The following is a 27,750-nucleotide window of genomic DNA, read 5'->3' on the forward strand; positions in this document are numbered from 1 at the left end:
AGGTCTCCTTGGACCAAGTCTGCATTCCCATTTTCACTTTAGCCCCTGAATCAAAGCCAGAGAGTGACAGAGAGCAGCCGACTGGGGGCAGGAGGAGTGTGGGAGGTGGGAAGAGCAGGCTCCCCCAGCAGCCACTGCCTCAGCCCTCTCCAGAGCAGCTCTTCACAGAAGTGCCTGACCTCCACACCTCTCTGCCTATCACTTCAGATTCTGCTACTAATGGCGTTTTTCAAGATGGTTCTTGACTGACTGAAACATTGCATCAGGCAATTTGGGGTCAAAGTTAGAGTCCTGGGTCCACCCAGTCTGAGCCTGTTTTCCTCCCCATGAAAAGGCAATAAGGAGCAAAGGCATGGAAAGTGCCTCTACATTTTACATTTTTGGATTTACAAAGTGCCTCTGTGATACTGTTGCCAAGGCTGACATCATCATCATGGGAAACTGAGGCACAGAGAAGTAATGTGATTTGAGCTGGATCACACAGACCCTGAGGGTAAAAGTCAAGGTGGAAACCTGGTCTTCACTTAAAACAGAACGGATTTGCTGAGCGGTCTCACATTTTCCTTTATGAGGATCAAATTCTCTCTACAACACTGGGGACACCTATCTAGACCGTCTTTGCCAGTAGTTTTAGCTTGGGATTTCCCTGTCTCGTGGGAGCTGGGAGAGCCCAGTGGAGAAAGCTGTGGGCTGTGGAGTCAAACTCATTGGGCTCCCACCCCAGTTCCACTGCTTAAGAGTTATAAAAACTTGGGCAAGGTGCTTGGTCCCTCTGTGCCTCCGCTTAATTTAATCAACAAAGGAGATAAAAAGAGTACCTACCTCCTAAGTGGGGGAATTAAGATAATCTTAGTGATTTTCAACCCTGGCTGCACATTAGAATCACCTGAGAAGCTTTTTAAACTCCCCAGTGTTCTGGCCCCACCTCTGGAGATCCAGATCTCCTTGGTCTAGGGTGGAATCAGGCTGTCAATACTTTTTAAAAGCTCCCCAAAATGATTCTAAAGAGCAGACAGGGCTGAGAACCCTTGAGGTACATAAAATGTTTGCTACTGAGTACCTGGCACATAATAAGCACTCAGTAGATGTTGGTTGTTATTGTTACACAAGCTCTGATGATAAAGTCCAGAGCTAACACTGGTGAATCGGTACGAACATCCAGTGGGCCCCCGCTAGTGTGCAGTGCAGTGAGGATAGGTACGGAGACGAACAAGGCAGAGTCTCTACTTTGTGTTTAATGAACTCTGCTTGGTTAGAAAAGGCATGAATACATGAGAAGTTAAATGGCAACATGAGGTTTAAAGTAGGAGGAAGAAAGGAAGATAACATTTTTCAAGGGCCTACTTTGTGCTAGGTGCTTTTCATACACTCACAAGAACCCCATAGAGTAGATATTAACTCTAATTTGTAGGACAGAAAACTGATGCCCAGGGCAGTAATTCACCAACTACACCCTGAAGAGGTTGATCCAGGATCAAACCTGATGTGCCTGACTGCAAAGGCCTTTCCATTATACCATGTCTTTACCATGCTGGTTTCATGGTGATTATAAATGAAATAGTAATGAACTAATTAGAATTTAGGTTTACATTTCTTTTTATGTATGTATGTATCTGTCTGTCTATTTTTGTGTATCTATCATTCCATCCTCCAGCCATCTTTCCATCCTACCTTCATTTCTTCCATCCATCTAATTCTGTTATCCATCATGGCTATAAAGTAAGATTTTGGGTTTAATCAAATATTTTGGCTAATAGGCCAGCCTTTTAGGTAATTTTAATTCTTCATTTTTCTGCATAAATTTTTTAAAATTCGCATTAAGCTAAACAATATATCCGTCCAGTAAACCACAGAGGAATAGGAGAGCTGAGGTTATGCTTTAAAGCCTGCCAGTGGTATCAGAGTATTTAATATGGATTAACTACCAGTCCTAAACAGTCATACAAATAGAGGAAAACAAAATTAACATGATTAAATACATTCAGAGACTATTTATCCTGTTAATTGTGAAAATTTAGGCAACAGTGGGATTCAGAGAGACTTGCAGCTGCAGCTCCAAAATAGCTGGTCCTCCTCTCAGCTGTTGCTAATTAATGCCATTTTCCTAATAACAGTTTTCTGATAGCAGAGAGACAGCAGCAAGTCAAAACAACTTCATTTTTAGGCTGATGAGCCTTGACAACAACAACTAGAAGAGCCCAACAGGATCCAAATGAAACTATTGCTAACTGTAGGTTTACATGCAGTATTTCTCATGCACGGCTGACCTTCAGTGCTGGTGGTGTGTCACACAAAGGAATGGGTGTATGGGACAGCATGCAAGTCACATTATCACATCAGCCCCGTCACACTGGGGCCCAGGGGGATTGATGCCCCAGGCTCCAGAGAAGGAATGTGCTCTGAACAATCGTCCATTACTCTAGACCTAAGCCTGTCTGTGAAACTGACTCGTTTTCTCTTAGTTTATCTAACATTTTTCTTTCTAAAAGACAAAATTCAAAGAGGCCAGTTTGTACCACTCAATTGCCAAACTCTTACTGGGCAGAGTTAGCGGGAAAGCAAGCAGCCCAGAAGTAGCCAGCATCCCTCATGTCTGACCTTTCTGTGGTCAACTTTGGCTCATGTATTGATCCCAGTCCAATCATTTGCAGTTAATTGACTTCACTGAAACACGTTGCCCAAATCATAACAATTTACGTATCAAAGAACTGGTTTGGCCTTCCTAAGGAAGGTACCAGGCACATGAAGGTCAGGATTTATTTGCTTATTCTACTGACATCCAGTATAATATCATCCCAAACTAGGCTGCCCAGTAACATCAGCCTCTGGCTGTGAGGGATTCTTGGTCATCTCTAGGGCAGCTTAACAGAGAGGAATCCAAGTCAACAGGAAATTGAATTATAGATTTTTCAAGACCAGCCATGTCAATGCAAAAGAAACACTGTGTATATTGATGAATTTGGAGGCAGGGGGTTTAAATACAGTGCAAAGTGTCACTACCAAAAGATTGTTACCAAATATTCTCCTAGGGTAAGGGTTCTGCAAATTCTCTTTCTTGAAATGTGTCTTGCTTTGTATCAGAAACATCCTTGACATGGAACCATCCAAAAAACTAGGGAAATGTATATCCCTATCTGATGGCACAAATTCATCTACTTGGAAACACAAAACAAAGCATTAACCACCATGGCACAGACCCTGGGAAAAGTTTGGTCTTTGGAGGCACCACACTGTGAGGGTCCAGCTTGGAGGACGTCTGTTGTGCAGCCCTGTGGAGGCAGTGACCACCTGGTTTTACTCTTACTCCCTTACAGAGAGAAGGAAATCAAAGTCTCCCCGCCCTCCCTCTCGTTCCATGTCCACGTGACTTCTATCCCTACTTGTGAAGGTTCTAATCATTTCCTGGGGAGACATGCTCTCAAGTTCAACTCCGTCTCTCTGAGACATGCAACATGTAAATATGATTACACTATCACCTTTAGGATAGATATTTTTATTGATTTATTGGGCTTTAATTTATTGCTTGCCTACTTGAAGAGATAAAGATTTGTAGTACCTTCTTTAACATGGATAAGAGGCTCCAGAATCACTCCTAAGTCTCCCATCTCAAGCATCAGTGAAATTTTTTTAATTTATGACATAAAAAAAAAAACTTAGTCCTTTGCTTTCTATTCTGTCTTAAAATGAGGTCTCATTATTTTCTCTTTCACATTTTCTTACCCAGAAAATTAGAACTCTTGACTTCCTTATTTTCTTTCTTTTCTTTTCTTGCATTTCTTTCTTTCCTCCCTTTCCTTCTTCCTTCCTTTATCTCTGAATATTTTCCATGAGGGAGGCTAGAAAACATGACAAACCGTGCATGGGTTTGGAGGCTTCCATGCAGTCTCATGTTATTGCCCAGAGCTCTGTGGGGGTCTGATAGGACCACGGCTTATCTCTGATGAGTTCATGTGACATAAGGACGAGGCCAGATGCTGCAAGACAGGTGCAGATGTTGAAAAGAAGAAACGTGGTATAAATCTGTAATGAGTCAAAAATGAAAGACTATGGGTGTCTTTTTTTGAAGGGTCAACTCAAGCAAGGGATGAGCAAGTGGAATGCCTAGTGCATTCAGAAACTGTCTTTTCCAGAAAGAAAGTTCTGTCCTTGATTTAACCTCTTTCTGGCAGACATACCGTCACCCTGCCAATTCCCAACACTGTGAAAAGATTTTGAATTCAACCCAAGTGGTTCCTTTTGAGAACAATGGTTGCCATCAGTTAAACCGCCTAGCGTGAACGAAGCTAAGCAGACTGAACTGGCCTTTATGCAGCAGGAGATGTTTTGTGGGTCAGACCTGTCACTACTGGGTGTTCACCCAGCATTCTGGGTGGCACTGCAAATACAGAGGAATTTATGCTTCTTGCCAGATCATGGACATACGGTAGGCAACACTATGTGTTGAATAAAAAACAGCTGAGTTACAGGTAAAGTCAGTATATGAAAACATATCAGATCAACACACCTCAATACCTCCTACATGAAAGGTGCTACACTGACTGCTAGAGGGGCTGCAAGGGGGCCACAAGTCCCCTTCCCTGGAAAAGCTAAGAACTCAGTAGGAAATATGAAATGTAAACAGAGGTTAAATGGTTAACACAAGATGTTACCCAGTGCCCAAATGCCAAATGAATGGCAAAGAGCAACGATGTTTTAAAAACCTAGAGGAATACACTTCTGCTGGTGCTGGTCAGTGAGACTCTGAGGTGGCAGTGAGATGGTGACAGATGAGTGGGATGTGATTTGGCAGAGAGGAGGCAGAAATGCATTCCTGGTTTATCAAGGAGCACGAGCAGAAACTAGGAGAGGTCATGGGACAAACATTCTACACACAGTGGAAAGGCAGGGCTGAGTCCAGGGAGTTGGGAAGAGCTAGGCTGAGGCATGGCAGCCTGGAGGGCAGCATGTACCCTGGTGTTCAGGACTGTGCAGGTTTCGCCAAGAGTTTGGACTGTAGCTTGTATTTGAGAGGGGAGCCTTTGTTCAGAGGAGATCTGCATGCACCAGACCCCATGCTGGGGCTGTGGGGGAGGGTGTAGGTAAGAAATGAGAGCTTCAGGACCATGGGCCACTGCTGCCTGATGACCTGGGAAAGGAAGTGATAATGTGCTGCTGGTGGTGACTAAGTCCCTGGCAGAGTACAGGTAAACTGGATGGGTTGGCAAGGAGAAAAGACCTATTAGGAGGTTACTGCAGTAATTGTACAGGGAATCCTTCATCTAATGGTCTAATGGTTTGAGTGTGTCCTTAGGGTGGGGGTACATGGGACTTGGATGTGTGCTCACAGGCATGAAAACCATGACTCCAAGTTTAGAGCGGTCAGGAGATTCTAGAATCTCCCCCAAACAATGTGCGTGCTTACAATTTTACATACGGTTTTCTCAGGTACTCAAGAATCCTCTGAAACCCATTCATGGACCATGAATCCCATAACCACCTTTCCTCCAGTCCCTAAACCAGCCTAGATGAAGGAGCATCTCCCAACACATGGGTCTGCCACTGTGCAGAAAGCTCCCATCTCCACAGCAGAAAACACGTGGTGACAGTCAGGGATGCTTTTTGAGGAACAGAAAAGAAGGCAGTGGTCTATGCATAAGGACATGGTTCTGTTGCTTGACTGGTTTCCTTAAACCTGAGAGGGCAATGCTGCCAGCCCTGGCTCACAGGAGCCTGCAGGGAGGGGAGATGGCCGAGGCCAGGGCAGAGAGGGACCAACGGCAGAGAGTAACGACTTAACATGAACCAGCTGGGAGAGAGCTTATGATGAGCCAGCATCTCCCCTGGCTGAGGCTGGGGCGATTGTGTGGTCACACCCACACCGTGCACAGAGCAGCCGGGACTCTGCCAGGAATACCCGAGAAACCCCACAGCAGTGCCCACTGCTTATTTCTTGTTCTCCAGCTGAGACAGGTTCTACTTGGGCTTAGAGCATAGTCTGGAGAGAAAGCAGTTGAAGCCATAGGAGCTTGGAATAAAAATTCAACCTTCATCTTTAGGGAAAAAAATTATATATCTTAGTTGGAGATTTTATTAAATGGAATGACAGTCAGGCCATTTCACATATCTGCTATCATTCTTTTCAGACCTAACAGCGGTTTTTAAGCTTTTCAAAGTCAGGAACCCCTTTGGGAAGCAGATGAAAGCTATGAACTCTTAACCCAAAATATGCACTTTTGTACATCACACAAAATTCCATCATCCTGAAACCTATCTGCAGACCCCAGATTAAGAATCCAAGGTTCAAAAAGCCTTGGTCAGGTCCTCTGCTAGGTTCCAGGCATGCAGTCCCAGGACTCAAGGGATTCACAGTCTGCTGAGGGTTTATGCATGTGAAGAAGCTGGAGGGGAAAGAGAGGTAGGCGCTGACAAGTAGCTTCAGAGTATGAGACATTATACATGGAATCATGAGTTCAATAATATTATCGAAAATGAGCCCAAATGTCAGTTGTCCCTTGATCAATGATAGGGCAAGTACCAATAATCATGATGCAAAATGCTGAGTAATATGCTAAGGCTGATTTTTAAAAAGTCATTTTTCAGGAACATAAATCCTATGTTTTTGTCTTAGGAGGAAAAGACTTTGCTGGCCTAAAGATGTATTGCAAGATATTGCCTTCAACCCAGGCTCAAAGATTAGACATATATCTCTTTGCAAGGTTAAGAAATGCCATGGATAATTTAAATCAAGAGGAACCTAATAAGGGTCAAAAGATGCTTGCAGCAAAAAAAAAAAAAAATTGATAGGTTGGTTTAAAACAATTACAGGAAAAGAGAAATGGTCCTATTCACTACCCAGAATTGCCTACCTGTCAGAGCTCCCACAACTAGGACTACATCTTGCAGTCTGTTTATTTTGTCCATGTGGGTTTATTTAAGATTTTTTCCAATAGATGACAAATTTCCAGCCGGTGACCCAGCAGGTACCCCTAAGGGTTTCTACTGTTCATCAGCCTCAGCTTACAGACATGTGAAAGCCTCCTCCAGAGAAAAAAGATTATTTCCCTCGCCTGTATTTGCCTGACCAACTCCCACCCACCCCCTTCCTTCACAGCCACATCTCTCTTGACACTGGATTACACTTGGAGGCCTGCTTTCTCTATTCCTATTCACTGCAAACAGGTATCTGTTTGGAAAGCCCCAGCAAAGGATAGCATGGTTGCCCACCCACCAAATCCAGGCCTTCTTTAAGGATTCATCTGGAATGTCCTTCTCCAAGACTCTTCTGATCAAAGCATCCCTTCCCCACTCCCACCAAAGTCCTCCGGGGGCCCCCCAGTCTCCTGGCCAACTGTACAGGATCCACAGAACCTGCTCTGCTTTACCTGTTGAACTGCCTTCATCTGCACTCCCACAATACTTGGTTCACACCTCTTCCCAGCACTTGGGCATGCTTTTGAGAACAGCATTCATTAGAAAACATGACTAACGATAGCTTCAACAAACAGAGGTTTACTTCTCTCCTATAACAAGAAGGCCAGAGGTAGGTGACTGCTGGTTTTGTTTCAGTGGCTAAATGAAATCAGAGCCAGAGTCTCTGTGATTTTTTTCCTGGCCTTTTTGTCATGGTCACAGAATGGCTGCCTTGTTTTATATTGTGTTTGTAATCAAGGCTGGAAAAAGAGGGGTGGGCCAGGATGCATCATTATTTTCTTCTATCTGGAAAGCAAAACTTTCTCAGAGGGCCTCCCCTCCATCATATAAACCTCCCCTTCTGTTACTGAGGCTACATGTGGTCACACTTCCCCATTCCCCAGCTGCAAAGAAGGCTGGAAAAGTGGGAACAGGACTGTCGTGATTGGCTTACTGGTACTAACTCCCCCCACCCCCACTGCCACCCCCACCAAAATAAGGGTTCTGAAAATGTGGAAGATGGAAAGAGTGGATATTTGGTAGACTCTAATATGTGCTATGCAGTATTCTGATACATCAGATTATGTCTCTCTCTCATCAAGCTGTTGACTATTTGGTGTCACACAATGTCTTGTTCATCTTTGTACCTCCAGTTCCTCACGCAGCTTTGTGGCTCCTTGTCTGCTAAACATGAATATCTGTCTGGTTTTAATGCTTCTCACATCTGAAATAGTTCTTTTAAAAGGTTATCCAGTTTTATTCTTTCTTTTTACATCTCTCATATGATATGAAAATCAGTTCCTCACTGTTAATTTTTGATTGGCTTTTTGGGGGGTAAAATTTAAAGCACTAGAGTAATAGTACTGACAAAATTAATGATAAAGATTAGGTCTGTAATTGGACAATAATCAGAGAAAATGGAATGATGATAAGCTTGTTATCCCCAGGGTCACTCCAAGAAGAAATACACTGAGTACTAAAACTAGTTTTCCCGCTAATTTTTGTTAAAATCAGAACCAGGGCTTTGTAGATGTAACTTTATTCAATGATGTGACTCAAGAGTTCCAGTAAGTCAATGACCATACCAGGCTGGGAATGGGTTGTGGTCTGGCTAAGAACCTAACTGACTTCTTAGCCAGATTCTGGTTATAACCTGAGCTGCATGTGTACGTGTGTGGAGCTGGTGCCTCTGATTCAGCTCTAGAGCCACCACGGAGGGCGGACCTGCAGCTGTAACTGCCGCAAAGAGCCCATCCCAGTCACAGACTAAGCCGCTGGGACTCCAAGTGCAGCTCTAGTGGCATCTTTCCAGCTTATCCTGATGACCTCACTCCTACCAATAACTCCCCCAATTCCACCTCTCCCTTTACCCCATCCCAGCCAAAAGTGGCCTTCTACCTCTGAGTCACCACAGTGCTTGTAAATGACTCTCCATTCGGGGTTCTAACGTACATGTTCCAAGGGCAATTTGGGAATGTCTTGTCAGAGTGTGGCGGCCTGCCACAAACACAGTTTCTTTAGAATAACATGATCTGGCCCCCTCTGGACTCGGATCTCCTTACTGGAAGGCACATTTCTTATTTTTTTTAATTTTCAGCTCCTAACAAAGTGTCTGACACAAAATAAGTGCTCAGTAAATGTTTTATGAATCAGTAATAATTAAGCAGGAATAATCTTATAGCACCTACCAGAATTGCTTCTCTGTAGTAATGGTAGATGACCATCCAGTCTGAATCTATAGTTTTATGACCCCAGGTATAGTTTGTGACCTTCCTGTTGGGCACCCATGGAGTTCTCAGGTGTGCTGTCGATAGAGGCCTACGGATAAGCTCTCACTCACCTCCTCCCATGGGTACGTTGCCGTAGGACACCACTATGCCTGTGAATGGGACACAGCTCCATGTCCTGAGGTCCATCTAAAGCCATGTAAAGGATTGGTAAGAGTTTGGATCATGGAATGTGCCCTGCCCCTGTAAATATTTGCTAGTTAACATGAAACGTGGTCAGGTTAGTATCTGGCATGTTTGTGATGTAAAATAAGTCAGATAACCTCAGTTCCTGATGATATTACCATTACTAAGACTCTAATATATTCCGCATCCTCCCAGAGAGTTGTTCTTTCACTGGTAGAAGGAAGTGATATTACTGGTTTGGAAAACATCCCTGAGACCATACACAAACTTTATAAAGTATTCCAAGAACTATTCAGTAATAGCGATTTTACTGGAATTGGGAAGAGGGTTGGTAAAAATAGTCTGGAGACCACAAACTTGAACTTCCTTTTGCCTATTCATGATCTCTGCTTGAAGCAGCTGACCAGAATATTACCCTCACTCCCCGCTCCAAAAGCCATAGAGAGAGACCTGATATCAATCATTATAATAGCTATGGTTTATTAAGTACTTTTATATGCAGGCACTTTGTTAGGGGCTGGTGATTTAACAGCAACAATAATGACTACCATGCACTGAATATATTTACTTCGTACAGCATGCATGTAGTAAGGACCATACATGAATTATTTCCAGGGTAGTAACACAGCCACTGGGGATCCGTATAAATTTCTGTCATTTCATGACCTAATTTCTCCCAAGTCCTTTGGTTTCTGATGTCTCCCTGACTCTTTTTGGTGAGAGCAGGTCTCCTAGGCCTTTTCAGCACTAGATAGCATACTCAGAGTTAGCAAGCTCTGACTTTATCCCCAAGAAAAAGGAATGGCAAGTGAATAAACCGTTCAGACAGAAAAGGGCCAAGCATCTAAGAGATTCAAGATGGCATTTCTGGAAATGTTCTACTTTAGGTTTAAAAGAAAATTTTAAAAAATGATTAGTAAGTTACTCTGAACCTCAATATTCCAAAGTTGAGAAGCTAGCCTACTGAGAAATTTAATTTAGATTTCCTTAACATGCTCTCTCATGATAAGAGAGCATTCAGTGTATCAGTCTATGCAACAGGACTGCCAAACTGCAACACAGAATAGGAGAAATTTGTCATTTTGAAATGCTAAGGGAATTCTTACTAACAGCTTTCTCATCTTGTAAAGCTATTATTTTTCTGAACTATAATATGATTTATAAATCTCAGCTGAGTTTTATACTTTTGATGGGAACAGACTCAAAATGAAATGCATTTTCTCAGAATATAAAATTATTTCAGGAATTGACGGAACAAGGAATAAAAAGAAACATTTTCTGCAACCAAGCATACCAAAGTGTTGGTCTCTGCTGGCCTATCTGTTGATGAATGTTGGTCTTCAGGGTTCTGGGCTCAGCTTGACTCTCTTCCAGTCTGTACACTTTCCTTGGGTGACATCAGCCACTCCAAAAGCTTCAGCTCTTACTTCTGCCTCAGTGACTGCCCACCCCTCACATCTCCCCTGAGTTGCAGGTGCCTATGTCTAACCACCCACTAAACGGACCACAATCATGCCTGATAGCTCAATCTCAAATTCTCTCCTTTTCCCCAAACCCTGTTCCTTCTTGAATCCCAGTACAAATGATACTAACATCTATAGAAATAAGTAAGATACAGTTTTTGCTCTCTAAAAGCTTATAATCTAGCACAGGAGATAGAAAATAAGCAATTACAATGCAGGTTAATAAGTGCTGTGGTAGGAGATGCCCAAGAGGCCTTGGCTCTCACAGGAAAAGCACCCAATCAGGAAATCAATCTGAAGGAAATAATATCATAGTTGGGTAGGAGTTGGGTAACTGAAGTGTCTGTTTTTTTGTATGTATGTGTGGAGTCATGAAAAACAGAAGATGTCCCATGGCAAGAGGCCTGGGGCATGAAATCATGAAGATAGTTATAGGATATGGCTTAGAGTGCTCAGGAGGTATTAGATAGAGATGAAGGCAAATCACCAGGGCCAGATCAGAGCAAGCCTTGTATCCCACACTTGATCTGCACAATGGTTGAAATCCAAAGGGCATGATCCAGAAGGCTGGCTAAGCGTGAGCATGGAGATGCATGCTCGGGCTTTCCACAGAGAGCATTAAGTGATCATGACCCAGGCTCCAAGGAGACCAGCCAAAGTCTCAGTTCTCCACAGTGTGCTCCATTAGATGCCAAAATAGATACAAGGGTAATCAATTTGAGGTCACATTTCATAATAAAACTGACCTTACAGGGAAAATATATTTTAATACATCATCATCTTTAATCCTTACAACCACTCTGAGTGTAAGATGATGGACTTTGGAGCCAGACAAGGGAAACTTCAAACCTTGGGCATATTACATAACCTTGGGCATGCACCCCAGTCATCCTCACCTGTAACATGTGGCTGAAAATAGCCATGAACGCTCATGTTAATCCCTTTGAAAACAAAAGCATTTTGATAAGTTTGTCCAACTTGACCTAAACTGACATGAAGCTATTTATAGTTTTTATTTACTCTCTTGGAATGATATTCTCACATTTTACTAAGGAATATTGATAACCTTGTTAATGGTATATTGGCATCTCAACTTTATAATATCTGAAAAACTCTGAATTCAGAACCACATCTAACCCAAGGATTTTAAATGAGGAATTTGAGGACCTGTAGTATATGTGAAGCATAAGATAATGCGGTAATATAGTGAAAGGGCCTCCCAAGCATGGTAACTAGCACATAGTAAGGGCTCAGAAATTATAACTTTTATCAAAGAGGAAGTGAGTCACTTAGACATTATAAAACAAGGCATGAAGGAAATGGAAACATCTTATAGGAAATACATGTTTTCTGTTGCTGGTCCACTGAAGTTTTACAAAGATATTTTTTGAAAAATTGGAGGTGATTTAACTTTTTTCAGTGTGATCATGACTTTAAATCAAAGGCTTTTCCATTGTTCTTTTATTCACCACAGGAGGAAGAAAATTCAGAGTACTTGTTTCAGATACTAACAAAGGCAAGTTCTGGGAGATTCTGAGAGATTCTGAGAGGGAACAGCAGGCAAGGGACCTTATTGAGCAGAAGAGGTATTCAGACAAGGGCAATAAATTTCTCAAGGTCTGGAACCCAGGGAGCATGGTGTGAAATGGCAACAAATGAATCCAGAGGAGTTTTGGGGGGATATTTTCTAAAGAGCCTTGAATGCCATGGTAAGGTTGTATTTACCCCATAGATCAGGGGTTTTCACAACATTTTAGCAAGATAATTTTATTGAAACAAAATTTGGTTTGCATGAGAGCTCTGTACACTGCAACCACACACACAAACCCATTTTTACTCTATGGCACAATTACTTTAAAAAAATCAAATCTGATCATCCCACTCCTCAAGACACACTCATTGAAGATAACTATTTCATCAATCTTGGAGTAAAATGCCATTTTCCTGCAGGCTCTGAGTAATGTGGCCCTGCCTACCTCCTCAGCTCACCTAACACCATCTCCCTGGCTTACCACTCATAGGTTCTCCAATGAGTCTTGTATCTCCCCACCTCAAGGATCTTAAAAGGGTGTCTCTCCTTTGCTTCTCCTTCCTACTTGCCTAGTTAACTCCTACTGTTTCAAAGCTCAGCCATCTTTTCTGGGGGTAGCCTTTCCTGGTTCGGTGAGGACCCCCCCATGTTATACTCTTTCACTTCCTGAAGATGTCTCCATTCAGCACTTGATCATGGTTGTATTAAATGTAGCTGAGGATTTACTTGTTTGATACTTCTCCCCACTATGCTGTCAACTTTGAGATTTGAGAATGGGAAATAGCCTACCTGTCTTGTTCATGACAGTGTCCTTGGCCAGTGTCTGGCCATTAAGCAGACCTCCAATAACTATCTGTTAAAAATATACCAGTAAATGTTCTTCATGTAACTGTAGATTAATGATACCAATATATATATATGTATATATATATATATATGTGTGTGTGTGTGTGTGTGTGTGTGTGTGTATGTGTGTGTATATACATATATACCAGTAAACACAACAGGAATTAAAATGGGAGAGGTGGCCACTTTGGTTGAAATGGGGATGGAGCCTTTGGTTAAATCAAGAATGTGGGGTCTGGGGTACTTCCCACTAGGTATTTTACTTGCCCTTCCTGGAGGTCCCTGAGGCACTTCTGGGTAGGGTACACTCTGAAAAGCACTGTGGTAGATGATGGAATGCTATGATTAACAAAAGGCTTTGTGATTTGGCTTTGGAGTGAATGTTCTCAAGTGTGTTTTCTTGGCCTGAGGAACCTTTCTACTTGATGGTTGACAGAATGAATAAATGATCAAAGTAGCTTTGTGTAGACAGGAAGCATATTTCAGTCATTTATTTCAACATCTCATCTCTCTTGTGTGAGGAAAAACTAAGACATCTGCAGGCTGGTCTGAATGTTATTATTTTGTGCAAGACTGGTTGTGGAGTAGACATTTCTTTGGAAAGTCATCATGGCCCAGGCCCAGACCATCCAGAAAACTGTCTCTACTCTGCAGATCCATGCACACACAGGCTCATTCCTGGGTCGGAGACCACGTGACACAGGGCAGATCATGTGACTGCCACTCCATCAATGTGGTCAGTGGTGGTGGATCCCTTTATCTATTAACTAGCACAAATCAAAGTAAAAATTACCTTTTGATTGAGTAGCATTGCTGAAGAAAATAGAAATGGCCCAAGATCCATTTGCACTGTCCCCATGTTAAGTGTTGCCGACTTTAAAGTTATTGGAACACTGGGTTTCAGGATTCAATGTCTGAGAGACCAGTTGAAAACAAACAACAGAGTGGGTTAGAGGAGAAGTAGCACATCTGTGCAATCCTAGATTGAATAGAAAATATGTGCTGGCGGAAAGTAAGTCATTTCCAACCTCAAAATATTCTTTTCAAATTCTAAGATCCTGTGTTTGATGTGTTTAAGAGAGAGATGTGACAGCTGAAGTTGTCTTTGTTCAGAATGTAGGAAACAGTTTTGTCTAGACTTTCAGGAAAGATAGAGAATGACATTTTCAGAACAAATCAAAATATATTTTTTAAATCTTTCTTCCTCTCCGGGAAGAGGGTTTGACATGCTTTTGCAGTTGAATTTGGTAGATCTATAAATGGCCTCAATATTTGATGCAAAACTAAAGTAAAATGAACCATTGAAAAAGCTATTGAAATGCTGTTAGTTCATTTTCTCACCTTAACAGTAATATTATTACCACCAACAATAACACAATAACTAGTATTTGTTGAGTGGTTTCTAGGTATGTTGCTGTGCTTTTGATGTACATTTTCTTATTGACTCTCGGAGCAGTCCTGTGAGGTAGGTATTATTATTATTAAGGCCACTTTTTTCCCAATGAAAAACTGAGGCACAGAGAGTTGGGGTGACTCACCCAAAGCCACATGAGTGAAGGTGACCAAACAAGGATCTCACAACCCCAACCCACCCTCCTCACCACTGTGCTGTGTCTCCTTTCCTCACAGGGCAAGCATCGTACAGAAACGCATCATTTATTTTCAAGACGAGGGCTCTCTGACCAAGAAACTTTGTGAACAAGGTAAGAACTACAGGCAGGGAGGGTCAGAAATACGGAAGGCAGCTCCTTCAGTTCAACTTAAGGTGTTGGGCACTCTGAGTTCTGCCGGGTTCTGCCTCCTCACGTAGCTCTGGTTTTTAATCCGGCTGTGTGCTGTGGATAATTGGATCTGCCTTAAGCTCTAATTACTCAGTTTGATTCCCTGGGTAGGAGATAATGTACCTTATATAGCTGTCCTCTTATTTTTGTGAAACAGTGGTTATTCTGAAGAGGTTCCTTGGAATAATTCACATGGACTTAATTAAGGAACACACAATTGTGTGCCTTCAAGAACTCTGTAACGGTTCCCTGGAATAATCACCAGCAAGAGCTTGTGCAGCACTAGGGCAGTATGGGAGCAGGGAGGATTTTCTTCAGAAGAGACCAGAGGGGGATGGGGTTGCCATGGGAGCACTGACCTTGTGATTCCACCACATTCAGAGATCTGGTCCTTAGATTTGCCAGCTCATCAATGCTCTCTAGTCGGGTTGAAGGCATTCTAACAGTGCTCATGGAGACCAAGGAGACAAAGATCTAGCCTGGGTTTGAGTCCTGCCTCTGCCCTTCCTAACCATGTGACTTAATGTAAATAAAATAGTACAGCATCTCCTCAGCACATAGTAAATGCTATATACAGGTGTTAGATATTGTTATCTACATCTGAAAACTCGTTTATTAATGTACCATAAAAAGTTAAGATCTTAAATATCTGAATGTGTTTAAAGTCATTAGATAATGAAATAAAAATAGAAAATGTTCTATAATTATGCATCTCAACTATCTAATTTGTATTCATTTTGCAGAATTTTTATTTGCATTTAGAGCAATCAGCATTTTGAGATGAAATAAACCTCTCAAATTCTAGCAAATCATAAATGACTGAGGAAAAGAAAGGCTAAAAAGGTCTTCTGAGAAAATAGTAATAATAGCTAATACTTTTTGAGTGCTCCCCACATTCCAGGAACTATTCTGAGCACTTCACATACCTTAATCATGTAATCTACATAATAATTTTATATGGGGAAGATCATTATATCATCCCTATTTTATAGATGAGAAGCCTGAGACACAAAAAGTAGGTTGCTTAGCATGAGACAGCTAGTCGTAGACATCAGGGTTTGGAACCAAAAGTTGTGCCCTTAACCACTGCCTTTTTTCAAAAGGACTACCTCCCAGTTCAGTAGCTTGTGTTGTTGCCTTTGGTAGATCACAGACTACCAAAGCATAGATCTCCCTATGGGTGAGCTAGAGCAGGAACGAGGTCCTATTTGGAAGATTGCTTGGAGAGTATGGAAGAAACAAAAGGGGAGGCCATTACACCCTGCTTCAGGGTCCTACCTGTCATAGGGGTCAGAGAGCTGGAACCTGTGCACCAGGGGCCCTGGTGAGCTTCCAGGCGGGCATCACCACACGTGACTTTTGAGACTTCCCTTGCCTGTAACTAATTGTATTTAATAATAATAATAGCTAATATTTTTTAAATGCTCAGTATATTCCTGTTGTATTTAATTATCCATAAGTTCACTCAGCCTTTCTCCAAACATCTCAACAATTGAGGCTCTTGGTTCCTGAAGGACAACCCCATTCCTGTCCTGCCTCCGTGAAGTGACAGCATGGCCCCATGGCTTAAAGTTGTGGGTTCTAGATCACACAGTATAGTCCACCTCTTGGTCTACATCTGCAGATGGTCTATCACAGCTACTGAGAGTGGTCTTGTTGGTGTGACTGTTAGAAGACAGCCTTATTCCCAGATATGAGAGCTCTTAGGAGGCACTTTGCTGTCACCTCCACATTCTGACAGCAATCGTTAAAGTGGGCTTTTCAAAGCCTCAGTCCTGACATTATGTGAAGGCTTTGTCTAAGCTACAAATATGCTCAATTCTACAGATGTGTGGTGTCAATAAAATGGCATGTATATCTCTATTTGTTTTCACTCCTAAAGCAGAGATCCTATCAAAATGACTAAGCACATATATGTATAAAAAGGCCACTTTCCAAAGGTAATTTTGTGGATAAAAAAAGGCTCAGAAGACCTGGGCTGTAGGTGATTAGGTGCAGTTATAGGCGATCCCTGGAGACAGCAGACCCCAGGAGAAATCCATCAATTAACAAAGCAGATCGCATAAAGAAAGTCTTTATTTTGCAGATAGCAAAGGGATTTTTCTTAACTGTGTATGCCTACTTAAGTCTCTCTAGCTCTTTAATCTATACATTCTTGACCTTTCTGGTGAGTCAAATCAAATCTGTCAAGGAATGGAAGAGAGAAATTAGTATCTATTATTTTTTCCCAATTGAAGCTATTAATCCATAGGGGAAAATGAAGAACCAAGCAGATAAAAAGCAATGGCAATCGTTCTTTTTAAAAAGAAACATAAAACATTAAGTTACTTACAATTAAGAGCAGAGAAACATAAAATATTCAAAAAGGTGACCTAGACTAAAGAAATGCATATGCATACTCACTTTAAGACCCTGTCACAACCAGGAAGGGAGTAAGTCAAAGAGAGGGAAAGATGGGGGGGCAGGAAGCAGAGAAGAGAGGAAACAGGGAGGGAAGGGATAATGAGAAAGCAAACTCAAAGGGAAGAAGGGTGAAGAGTGAGGCGGGGGGAGAGCTGAAAAGCAAGCTGGCAGACTGGGAGGCCTAATGGGGAGCCAGGGCCGCTCAGGAGGCGCTGCGTGGCCTGACCTTCGCTGTACTTGGCAGGCGCGGCATGGTTAGAGGAGGAGTAAGTTAACACTGCCCTTTGAAAAACCTGGTTCGTTTACAATAGACTTTTCCTCATAGAAAACAGTGTGTCTGTTTTTCATTTCAAAGTCAGAAATTTACTTTTAAGTGAAAGCTTATTTTCCTTTGGAATTTTAAAAGGTCTATGTAAGTGTATTTCCTTGAGCTTCTGGATGTATCTTGAGGTTTACTACCTATATCTGAAAGCCCTTTTGATAAAGTAAAGCTACCAATTTGCCTAATTTTGATTCATTGAGAGATTATCGCTGTCTCATTTAACAGAAAGCCCAGCATGTATCTCTTAGCTCAGAATCCCTTCTTCAAAACTAATTTAGTCTTTTTGCAATGTAGTTAGTCATAATGGAAATGTAAAAAGAAAAAAAACTTCAGGATTTACATTACCTTTCCTGAAATACATTCAACAGGATTTGTCCGTTACCTGTCAAAGTGCTCAGAGAGAAAGCAGACCTGGGTTTCTTGTGCATAAGGCAGTGAGGACCTGCACCTAAGCACCAGACGATGTTCTGGCCTCTTCCACATGAACAAAAAGTAGCCAAACAATAAATTTTTTTTAATTTTAATTATTTTTTATTGAAGTATAATTGATATACAATATTATATTGGTTTCAAGTATACAACACAGTGATTCAACAGTTACACCCATTATTAAATCCTCACCCCCACTAGTGCACGTTACTGTCAGCATAGAAAGATGTTACAGAACCATTGACTATATTCTCCATGATGTACTATCAACCCCATGACCAACTTATGACTGAGATTTTGTGCCTCTTTATCTCTCTTACACTCCCCACCCACCCTCCCCAACGGCAACCACCAGTCACTTCTCAGTGTCTATGAGTCTACTGCTTTTTTGTACATTTTGTTCCAAACAATGATTTCCAATATGAGTGGTGCTTAGGAATCCAGGAGCTATGTAGGGAGGAAATTTTTTAAATGTACCATTCTTCAATTAGAAAAGCTTAAAGAGAAACACACAAAATTTTCTCTCATTGGTGTTTATGCAGACCTTTCCAGCAGAAATCTTTTCTGGAGTCATACAGTGCAGAAATTAACAGCGTGGGCTCTGGACTCAGAAAGCCCTGAGCTCCAGATCTGCCCTAACCTCTCACTAACACTGATTACCTAACCTGCCTCAGTTTATTAATCTGAAAATGGGGCTCATTAAATTACCCCCTAGAATTGTTAGGATTAAATGAGACAATAATGGAACAGGATCAGGACATCAAGGACTCTCTACATTGTAGTTATTATTACACTGTTCCCTACTTCTGTCTCCATCCCATAACCCAGAATTCCCTTCTTCCCCCATCACTGATTTTGCATATTAAAGCCAAATGAATACAGTGAATTCCATAAGAATTGTAAAATGCTCTTGCTGGTAAAAAGAATTTCATACTTTGTCGCTGCTCCATATATAATATATAAGAATGAATGTCCAATTTACAAAAAAATAGAACATTTATGTTAATACTGTAACAAGGAGGAAAAACTGAAGGAACAAAACAGCAGCAGACTCACAAACTCCAAGAAGGGACTAGCAGTTCTAAAGGGGAGGGCTGGGGAGGGTAGGAAGGGAGGGAGGGAGAAGGGGATTGAGGGGCGTTATGATTGGCACACATGGTGTGTGAGGGGTCATGAGGAATACAGTGTAGCATGGAGAATACAAGTAGTGATTCTGTGGCATCTTACTATACTGATGGACAGTGACTGCAATGGGGTGTGTTGAAGGGGAGTTTGATAATATGGGTGAATGTAGTAACCACAATGTTTTTCATGTGAAACCTTCCTAAGAGTGTATATCAATGATACCTTAATAAAAAAAATACTGCTAGAGAAACTGAAGAAAAAGCAATTGAAACAAGTTACAGCTGTAATCATTTTAGACCCCCACTTCTCCCAGTAAAGTCTCTGAAAGCTTGATAAGAAATGATTAACTATATATGCATATCTTTAAAACAACAATTTTCAGCAGTCCTTTATGTTTCTACTTCTTCTCATTGCTCTTCTCCAAAACTGTTCCTTCTGATCCTGGCAATTTGGCCACAGAGAATAGAGAAAACACACATATACATATTCCTCTTAAAATTTGGTTGAGATACCCTGTTATAGGAAGGATGGGGAAGGAGACTCGGGCCCAGAAATCATCACTGAATAAATTTGATCCCTGTTTTCCCAAATTGACCCCCATCCCAAATATTCTGCCTTATTAGTCCCATAGTTCCCCTCATATTATTAGAGCAAAAGTTCTGAATGGTCTTTATTTGCACAATATAGTCACCATACTTAAATGTGTACAAAATCTTGTATAGCCCAAGTACTGATCTAGGTCTGGGTGTTATACATGAATGAAGACTCTACTTATCTTTCCCCAAGCATTCAGGACAGTATGAGACCAAGATGGCGCTGCCTTGGAAGGGACCGTGTTTGCTTCCTAACTGGTGACTTTCCTGACTGTTTCAGATTCCACGTTTGATGGGGTGACTGACAAACCAATCCTAGACTGCTGTGCCTGTGGGACTGCCAAGTACAGACTCACATTTTATGGGAATTGGTCTGAGAAGACGCACCCAAAGGATTACCCACGTGAGTAGAGGAGCTATTTCATGGGTCTGGGAAAACACATGGCAAAGTTCTTTCTGGTTGTGTGGACACAAGCTGAAGTATTGGGGCTGCTCGCTCTTACCAACTGACTAATGAAACACACATTCCCAGGAAGTGAATTCATCAAGACAGGCAGATAAATAGCGGCATGCTTTTAGCTTCTTTGCATACTTTGTTCTGAATGTTTTCTTATCTGTGATACAAAAAAAAAAAAAAGAGTTCCTGAGGTCAGGCTGCTTATCTTCAGGGCAGACATTTGGTAACCTCATTCCTCCTAAGATGGCTCTATCTATGAATTGTACAGTAGACCCGTTTGTGCTGGAAATAGCTGGCAAAAGGGACCTGCTCTTGACTCCACAGACCAAGGTCAACAAATATGCTGTATCCTGAACCACAGCACTGGGACTCTATTAGCATGCCTTTTCCCCACTGATGCCAGATGCCACCTCCAAATCCATGATGCCACAATCTAGAGAGCCAGTACCAATCAATGAGAATTGTTAGGAGACTGCAAACTGCTGTTGTGGAGTAGATCCTTAATCAGGATCTTAATCCTACCAACTCTCTTTTACCATACACTTGTCTCAACAAACATCTCACATATGCCAGGTGCTGTGTTAAGCTCTCGATATTTAATAGTGAACAGAAAAAGACACAGTCCAGATTCTCATGCAACTCAGAGACAAGTGGGGAGACAGGTAACTGATTAAATAATCACACAGAAAGAAGTGAAAATTAGAGCTATGAACAGTGGACTTACTGTGTGTCGAGCATTTCTACATATGTTATGTCATTTAATCCTCAAAATAATCTGTTTTTGTGGATGAGCTCACTGGGGATCAGTGAAATGTCATGATTTGCCTGTAGTCAAATATAAGAGGTGGATCTGAGATTCACAATGGGGTTTGTTTGGCTCCTTGTCCTGCCTTTTGTTTGGATTGCCTTCAAGACCCAGTGTCACCCATACTCTGTAACTGGGTAGCAGGGTGTCCTGTGTGGCACTGAGCATGCATTCTCTGCTCATTGCCTGTTTTATCCTTGTTCTTTTCACTTTGGAGTTGCCATAGCTGGGAAAGAACAGCTGGACAGGGAGAAGTAGATTGAAAAGAGAGATTTGAGTCAGCCCCAAAGGAAGGGGGAGCAAAGGGTACATGGCTGGGACTTAAGAAAACCCAGTCCAGACCAGAACCTCTGAGGTCCTCAAACAGCCCACCCAGAGGGGATGCCAACATTTCTTGGCTGATAAAGAGCTCTATTGTTTCATTTTACCCACATGCAACCAAGGCTTGGGTTCTTGGAAGCCTCTTACTAGTTCATTTCTTCTGACTCTGGGATTCAGCTTGATCTGCTTCAGCTGGTGTGGGAGACCCAAGGAAACAAACTTGGACTCTCTGCCAGGTGGGGGGGGTGGGGGAACCACTTGGAATAAGTATGATGGAAAAATTTCTTCCATCGCCTCCCATGTACTAACCCAGAGGAAATAAAATATTAGGGGCCCATTACTCATCTTTTGTAATCCTAAGGAGCTTCTTGCTCTTTCCTATTCTGACACTGTATTTCCCAGAATTAAAACACAAGCACAAAAAAGTATAGACCCTTGTTTCTGGGTCTTTGGCCCAAATCAAGTACTATTCTATACAGAATTTCTGCGCCATTGTTGGTAGTTTCTTAACAAATATAGCAGATAGGAGTTCCAGATCTCCCAGGATTGTTCCATTGTCAGGTGTTGGAGTGTGTCTTAATTGTTGGTTTGGGAAATCTGGTCCCTGTGTGCAGAAGAGCATTTATCACATCATAATGCAATTATTTCTTCAGGAGTCTTGCTTCCCCATGAGACAAAGAAGTCCTCTGGGACAAAAGCATGACATGTCACCTTTCATCCTTGGTGCGTCTGGAAGCGTCTGCTGCCCCCAAGTACTCTGTACTGACTGTTGAACTCAGTGGCATTCTCCGTGACCTGGGAGGCAGATTTCCAGCCCACATCTAGTCATGATGGCCAATACTGAGCAGGGAGTGTGGACTATACACCTTCCTTGGAGGGAAAAGGGTGGACTTGTACAGTCAGGGAACTGGAGCTGACTGGAAAGGGACAAGACAGTCTAGTGAGGACTTTGAAAATTTGATATTCACCGAAGTGATTTCTACCAATCTTGGGTAATAGATGATTCTCCTTTTGCTGCTCCAGGGATGATTTTGTCTTGACAACCAACCCTTGCCATTAAGCCCGATTAAGCCATGATGCTTCCCAATAGTTTTGCAAACTGAAAAATGCTGACTCTGACTCTCCTTTATTGAATACTCACCCAAAACACCACGTTCTCCACAAGGATCTCAGAATAGCAATTTTCACACTTTTAAAATTCAAGACCCCTTTACACACTTGAAAAGTACTGAGAATTCCAACATCCTTTTGTTTGTATGAGTTGGGTCTATCAATATACAACATTAAAAGAAATTTTAAAATATTACTTCTTAATTTAAAAAGTCATATATAATAAATTAGTGATAATAAATTCATTGTTAAACTATTTTATGAAAATTAATATATTGTCCAGAACCAAAGAAGTATAGTGAAAAGAACATCATTATTTTACATTTTTGCCTATTTTTTAATATCTGGCTTAGTCAAAGACACCTGGATTCTCATATTTCCCTCTGTATGCAACCTGCTGTGGTGTATTTTTTGCTTAAAGTATAGAAAGAAAATTCTACCTCACACCACACACAGATACATAATTGGAAAAGGGAAGAATATTTTTGTAACCTTTTCATTAATTGCAGATAATCTTTAAGACTACACCCAAATTCTACAAATGGTGGTTTCTTAAAGGGTAATCACAATGTAGAATATGAAACCATATCAATGTTACATTAAAATGCATTGCTTTACTTTGGATGTTTTTAAGTGAATGATTTTATCATTACCTTCATACATTAGTCATTTGGAAAATATTGGTTTACTGAGTTAGGCAGATGATCCAGATATTGAAACATTTCATTATATAGTATCAAACATCACATTCATTAATATCACTTCCAATGTCTTCAGAAAAGTATGTAAGTATCAGCAAGCTATCAAATTCATAGTAATGCATACAAGTTTTCCAAAATTGTAGGTTTTGCTTGAAAGCTTGAGTTCTATCATTGGCAACAAATACTGTCAGTTGTTTTCCTGGAAGTGACAAGCTCACTTCATTTTTGAGAAAATGTTAGATTCTTAAGTCTGAACAACCACAATTTGTCATCTGTCCTTTCAAGTAAAAAATGGTATTTTATGAACATAAAAGTGTCTAGTCCAGCTTGCACCTCAAAAAATCACACAAGTGTTTTTATTCAAGGCAATCAGAGTACTTCAGTTTATAGTGGAAGAGCTTTATGCATATTTTCCAATTAGTCACACAGAATAATAAAAAGATGTATACTCAGAGGTACATTTAATAGTTAATCAGAGATTTAATAGTTAATCATTTTTATTATTTTGTCAGGAACATTCTTAAGCAGAACTGCCTTTTCAGTTGCTGGCCACTGCAAGCTCCTGGTGGTGGAGAATACATGGGCTGCTCCTGCAGTGCAGGGCCCTTTTCTTGATCAGCACTAAAGGGCAGTGGCTTTAACTCACCACTGCTTCTGCACCATCACTGTAAATGTCCACACATTGCAAAAGGAAAATAAAGTCTCAGTATTATTGTGAAAACAGTTTTCACCTCACAGACCCCCTGAAAGGGCCTCAGGGTTTTAAGGGGTCTGTAGGCCACACTTGGAGAACCTCTGTGATAGGATAAGACGGCAACCCAAGGTGCCTGCCCTTCAGTTCTCTTTGGGTCACCTGCCCTTTAGAATTCACACTAGGTTCTGCAGGGAGGATTGGGCCACACCTGCTTTCAGTCACCTCATGGGGTGGGCCACAGCTGCAGGGGATCTTCTCAGCCATTAAATGAAGTGGCTTGTTCCAAATGTCCCTCCTTTGGGCAATAGATCACCCTCTGCCTCCATGACACCCCTCTTTGTAGGAGAGGCTAGATGTGGTGAGATAAGGAAAGCAGGATCATGGCCTAAATGACCTCTGACATTCCCTCTCTTGCAATGCCATGAATCTCTGGAAATAGTGAAATCCTTTTAAAACACTCCCAATTGAATAGTTTCTAGAAATCCATTTTAAGGCTGGATCATGCATGTTTTACCTCCTGATTGTATAAATGAGAAAAACCCTGAAGTGCAAAGAAGTTAAGGGCTCAGATCACAGCCAGAGAGCATCAGAAACAAAATTTAAGCCCAGATCTCCTGATTTCCTTTTGCCTTCTTCTGGGGCTGTCAAAGGCAGTCTTCTCTCCTTCACAATAAAATTAAATATCTTATGCACAAAGTGTCTTTAATAAGGCCCTGCTGTACCAACACAGACTCAACTGATACCAAATTTTAAATAGCTCTACCCCACTGTACAAAAAACTGCTCTGCAGAGATCCTAACGTAGAAGCCACAAAGAGAAAGTCTGGCTTCACTGAGCCTGAACAGAGTTCTGGAACCTGGATTATCAGGACAAGTACAGACTCCCCCAGTGTCTGTCCTCAGCATTCATGCCGAGGCTCAGGGGCACGTGTTCTCCACAGGAATGTGGTGGCCTGGCAGTGGCACTGTGTAGGGATGTCCCGGGGCTTGGAGACATGCCCAGTCTTTGCCCAGGGATTGGAAGCTGCCTAGCAGATGCTGAGTGTCTGTACTCACTTGCTCTGAACAGAGTTCCTGCTTTTAGGGACTCTAATCTCCCTTAATAATGTAAATTTCATAACTCCCCCATTTTTATATGATATCAGTTTTTACACTGGTTAACAATATATAGGAAAAGAACATTTTTTCCAGGAGCCCCTTATTTGTTTCATTTGACAACATGTTACCTAAAATATAGACATGGCCACTAGGAAATATACTTTACAGAATCAAAGCTAATTTTACCATGAAATTCAGCCACCTTCTCCATTGGATTGCTTAATTTAAAAATTATTAATTATTAAACCCAGTGACATGAAAGATCACCACTGTAACACTTGGCAACACCTCTCATTTCCTCATATATCCATCCATGTGTGGCTTCTACATCACATTTGAACACATTGTGTCCTACATTTTACATTTGATTTTGTTTTCATAGTTGTAATTTATTACACCAGCTTGCTCTAAACCACTTACTAACACTTCTTTTGTTGAACAGTAAGGTGATAACCAGATCTTTTGCTAACATAGAAAACACTGTAATAAAAAGCTTTGTACATAAATTCTTCCTCCAACCTTCCTCCTTCCTTTGAATTATTTCATTATTGCCTTGAAATAATTTCCCAAGAGTCAGACCATTGGATTAAAGGATATGGAATTTTTCTTGATTCTTGAGCCTTTGGCGGGATTCTTCTCCAAAACATTTGTATCTATTCACCATGTTACAATAATGAATATCTCTCCCAGCCCCCTCAACATACCATTTAACTTTGTGTTTTGCCAATTAATGGTTTAAGTACTAACACACTTGAATCTTTTTTTCATATTTATTGTCCTTTGCCTTTAAAACCACTAGGGTGTCAGCAGGAACCAAGTCTGATTTTGCTCACTGTCTCCCCAGGGCCCAGTTCATTGTCTGGCACACTGAAAGCCTCTCCACAAATAATGTTGAGTGAATGAATGAAGTACCATTACAAAATGAGCAAGGAAGAGAGTGGACGTAGGTGAGCAGTGATAAGCCGCTGAAGAGGTTAGGGCAGGAGAGAGAGAGGACCTTGTATGGCTGCTGAGTGTGGGACAGAGGATGTTAGCTTGGACTAAGGCGGTGGACGTGATGATGGAGAGAATGGATGGACCTGAGGTATCTTTTAGAGATAAATTCTGTCATGGATTGGACACAGAGAGTGACAGAGAGAAGCAGCCACGCTGACAAGCCAGGTTCCTGGCTTAGAAATGGAGGTATTCTTTCTTCTTAAACTATTCCTCAATATTATTGTCTTCCAAATTTTATAAGTGACTGGGAAATAATTCTATCAAGTTCTGTAAGGGATCCTGTCAGAATTTTAAGTGGTGATGCATTAAATCCCCAAAATACTTTGGGAAGAATTGTTAGCTTTATAATATTTAGCTTGATCAATTTCTTCTCATTAATGAATCAGCCCATTTGTCAGTTTCCTCAACCTGGTGCCCAGGACAGTGATGAACCACATATGGACGATAGGCCTCTTCCCTCCATCTAACTTCAGGAACAAAACTAAACATTCAACAAACAGTCATTCCACTCCTTCCCACCCTCCGTCTCCACGCTGAGTAATTGTGTGCATCAGAGCCTCCCAGCTGTGCCACCACCAGGCTCAGTTATGAATAGAATATGTCACCTGGGAACAGTTTTGGGTCCTAAGCACGCTAATACATAGTTTCAGTGAAAGAAGGGGCAAAAGAAAAAGAATTAAATAGCTCGTCCTTCCCCTTTCCCTCCTCTCTTCCCTCCATTTCTCTGAGAAGTCTTACAGCAACAACTATTGCATGAGTTGGAATTAGAGATGGGAAATCAATAACCTGGTCTTCCAGGTGAACATGGTAGGTCGAACAGACGTATTAATCTGATCCTCAAATCCCACAAAGATAAGACTAGATAAATGAAAAGTAAATAAACTCACAAAGACAAGAAAAGAGGAAAGAAGGCCACACCATATAAGAGAGACTGCCAAAATCTGGGGAGATGGAAAGCAGACAGATGGCCACCATCTTTAGTGAATCCTAAAGGGCTGTGCTGAGGGCCGTGCATAAGACCCAAACCAATTCATTGCAGAGAAAACAGGAATGGCTTCAAGGAACCAAGCGCTCAGCACAGTGATGAAAAAGGCATATCATCACGAAATTTTAAAATAATGGGGATAGGAACAACCCTAAAAACATCCAGAAAACAGGTAATAAACAAAGGATCAGAACCCTTTAGAGCAACACGAAAGCTACAAAACAGTACAGCACAGCCAGACTCCAGACTCATGGTTATAAATCCTGAGAGGAGACCTTTTTTGTTCAGCCCAGAGTCTTGCCTGAGTCATAGAAGCTCTCCTGTTGTCTCCACATGCTAGTTGGATTTCTTTCTGTATCACTTCTTTGAATGTTTATTTTGTTTTGGTAATGGAGTATGTAATAGGTAATTTCTGCTTTTTTTTGTATTTAAAGATTTTTTTTCATAACCTTGTATGTGTTTACTTTGGAAAAACCTTTTTTTCTTAATCCACCTCAGAAGCCAAGGGATATGTTATCTATCTAATGGACATGAGCATCATTGGTCCATGCAAGGCCCCTCTGTTTTTATTTGGTGTTTGTTTCATTCCATTTACCCTACATTTTTTGTGGTTACTGTCGTATTTCAATCTTATTCTGCCATCTATTTTTTTATTTTCTGATTGTAATTTCTTTTTGTTTCCTTTAACTACTTCGCTTTTTTCCATTGCCTAAAGTAAGTTTCCTTCTGCTGGTTTAAAAGTTATTTGATTCATTTTTTTTGTTCTCACAGTGGTTGCCTTTAACTTAA

General features: G+C 41.3%; 1 protein-coding gene across 1 annotated transcript in view; it reads left to right on the forward strand.

Annotated features, from left to right (window-relative positions):
* Positions 1 to 27,750, forward strand: part of SPON1 (spondin 1) — a 276,360-nt gene that overhangs the window by 100,956 nt on the left and 147,654 nt on the right. Inside the window, exons 4-5 of the mRNA XM_037026719.2 lie at positions 14,772 to 14,845; positions 20,076 to 20,198. Of these exons, the coding sequence (XP_036882614.1) occupies positions 14,772 to 14,845; positions 20,076 to 20,198 (197 nt within the window). The remainder of the gene's footprint in view (positions 1 to 14,771; positions 14,846 to 20,075; positions 20,199 to 27,750) is intronic.

Source organism: Manis javanica, chromosome 11 (genome assembly GCF_040802235.1).
Source record: "Manis javanica isolate MJ-LG chromosome 11, MJ_LKY, whole genome shotgun sequence".
In the NCBI taxonomy this organism is placed as follows: domain Eukaryota; kingdom Metazoa; phylum Chordata; class Mammalia; order Pholidota; family Manidae; genus Manis; species Manis javanica.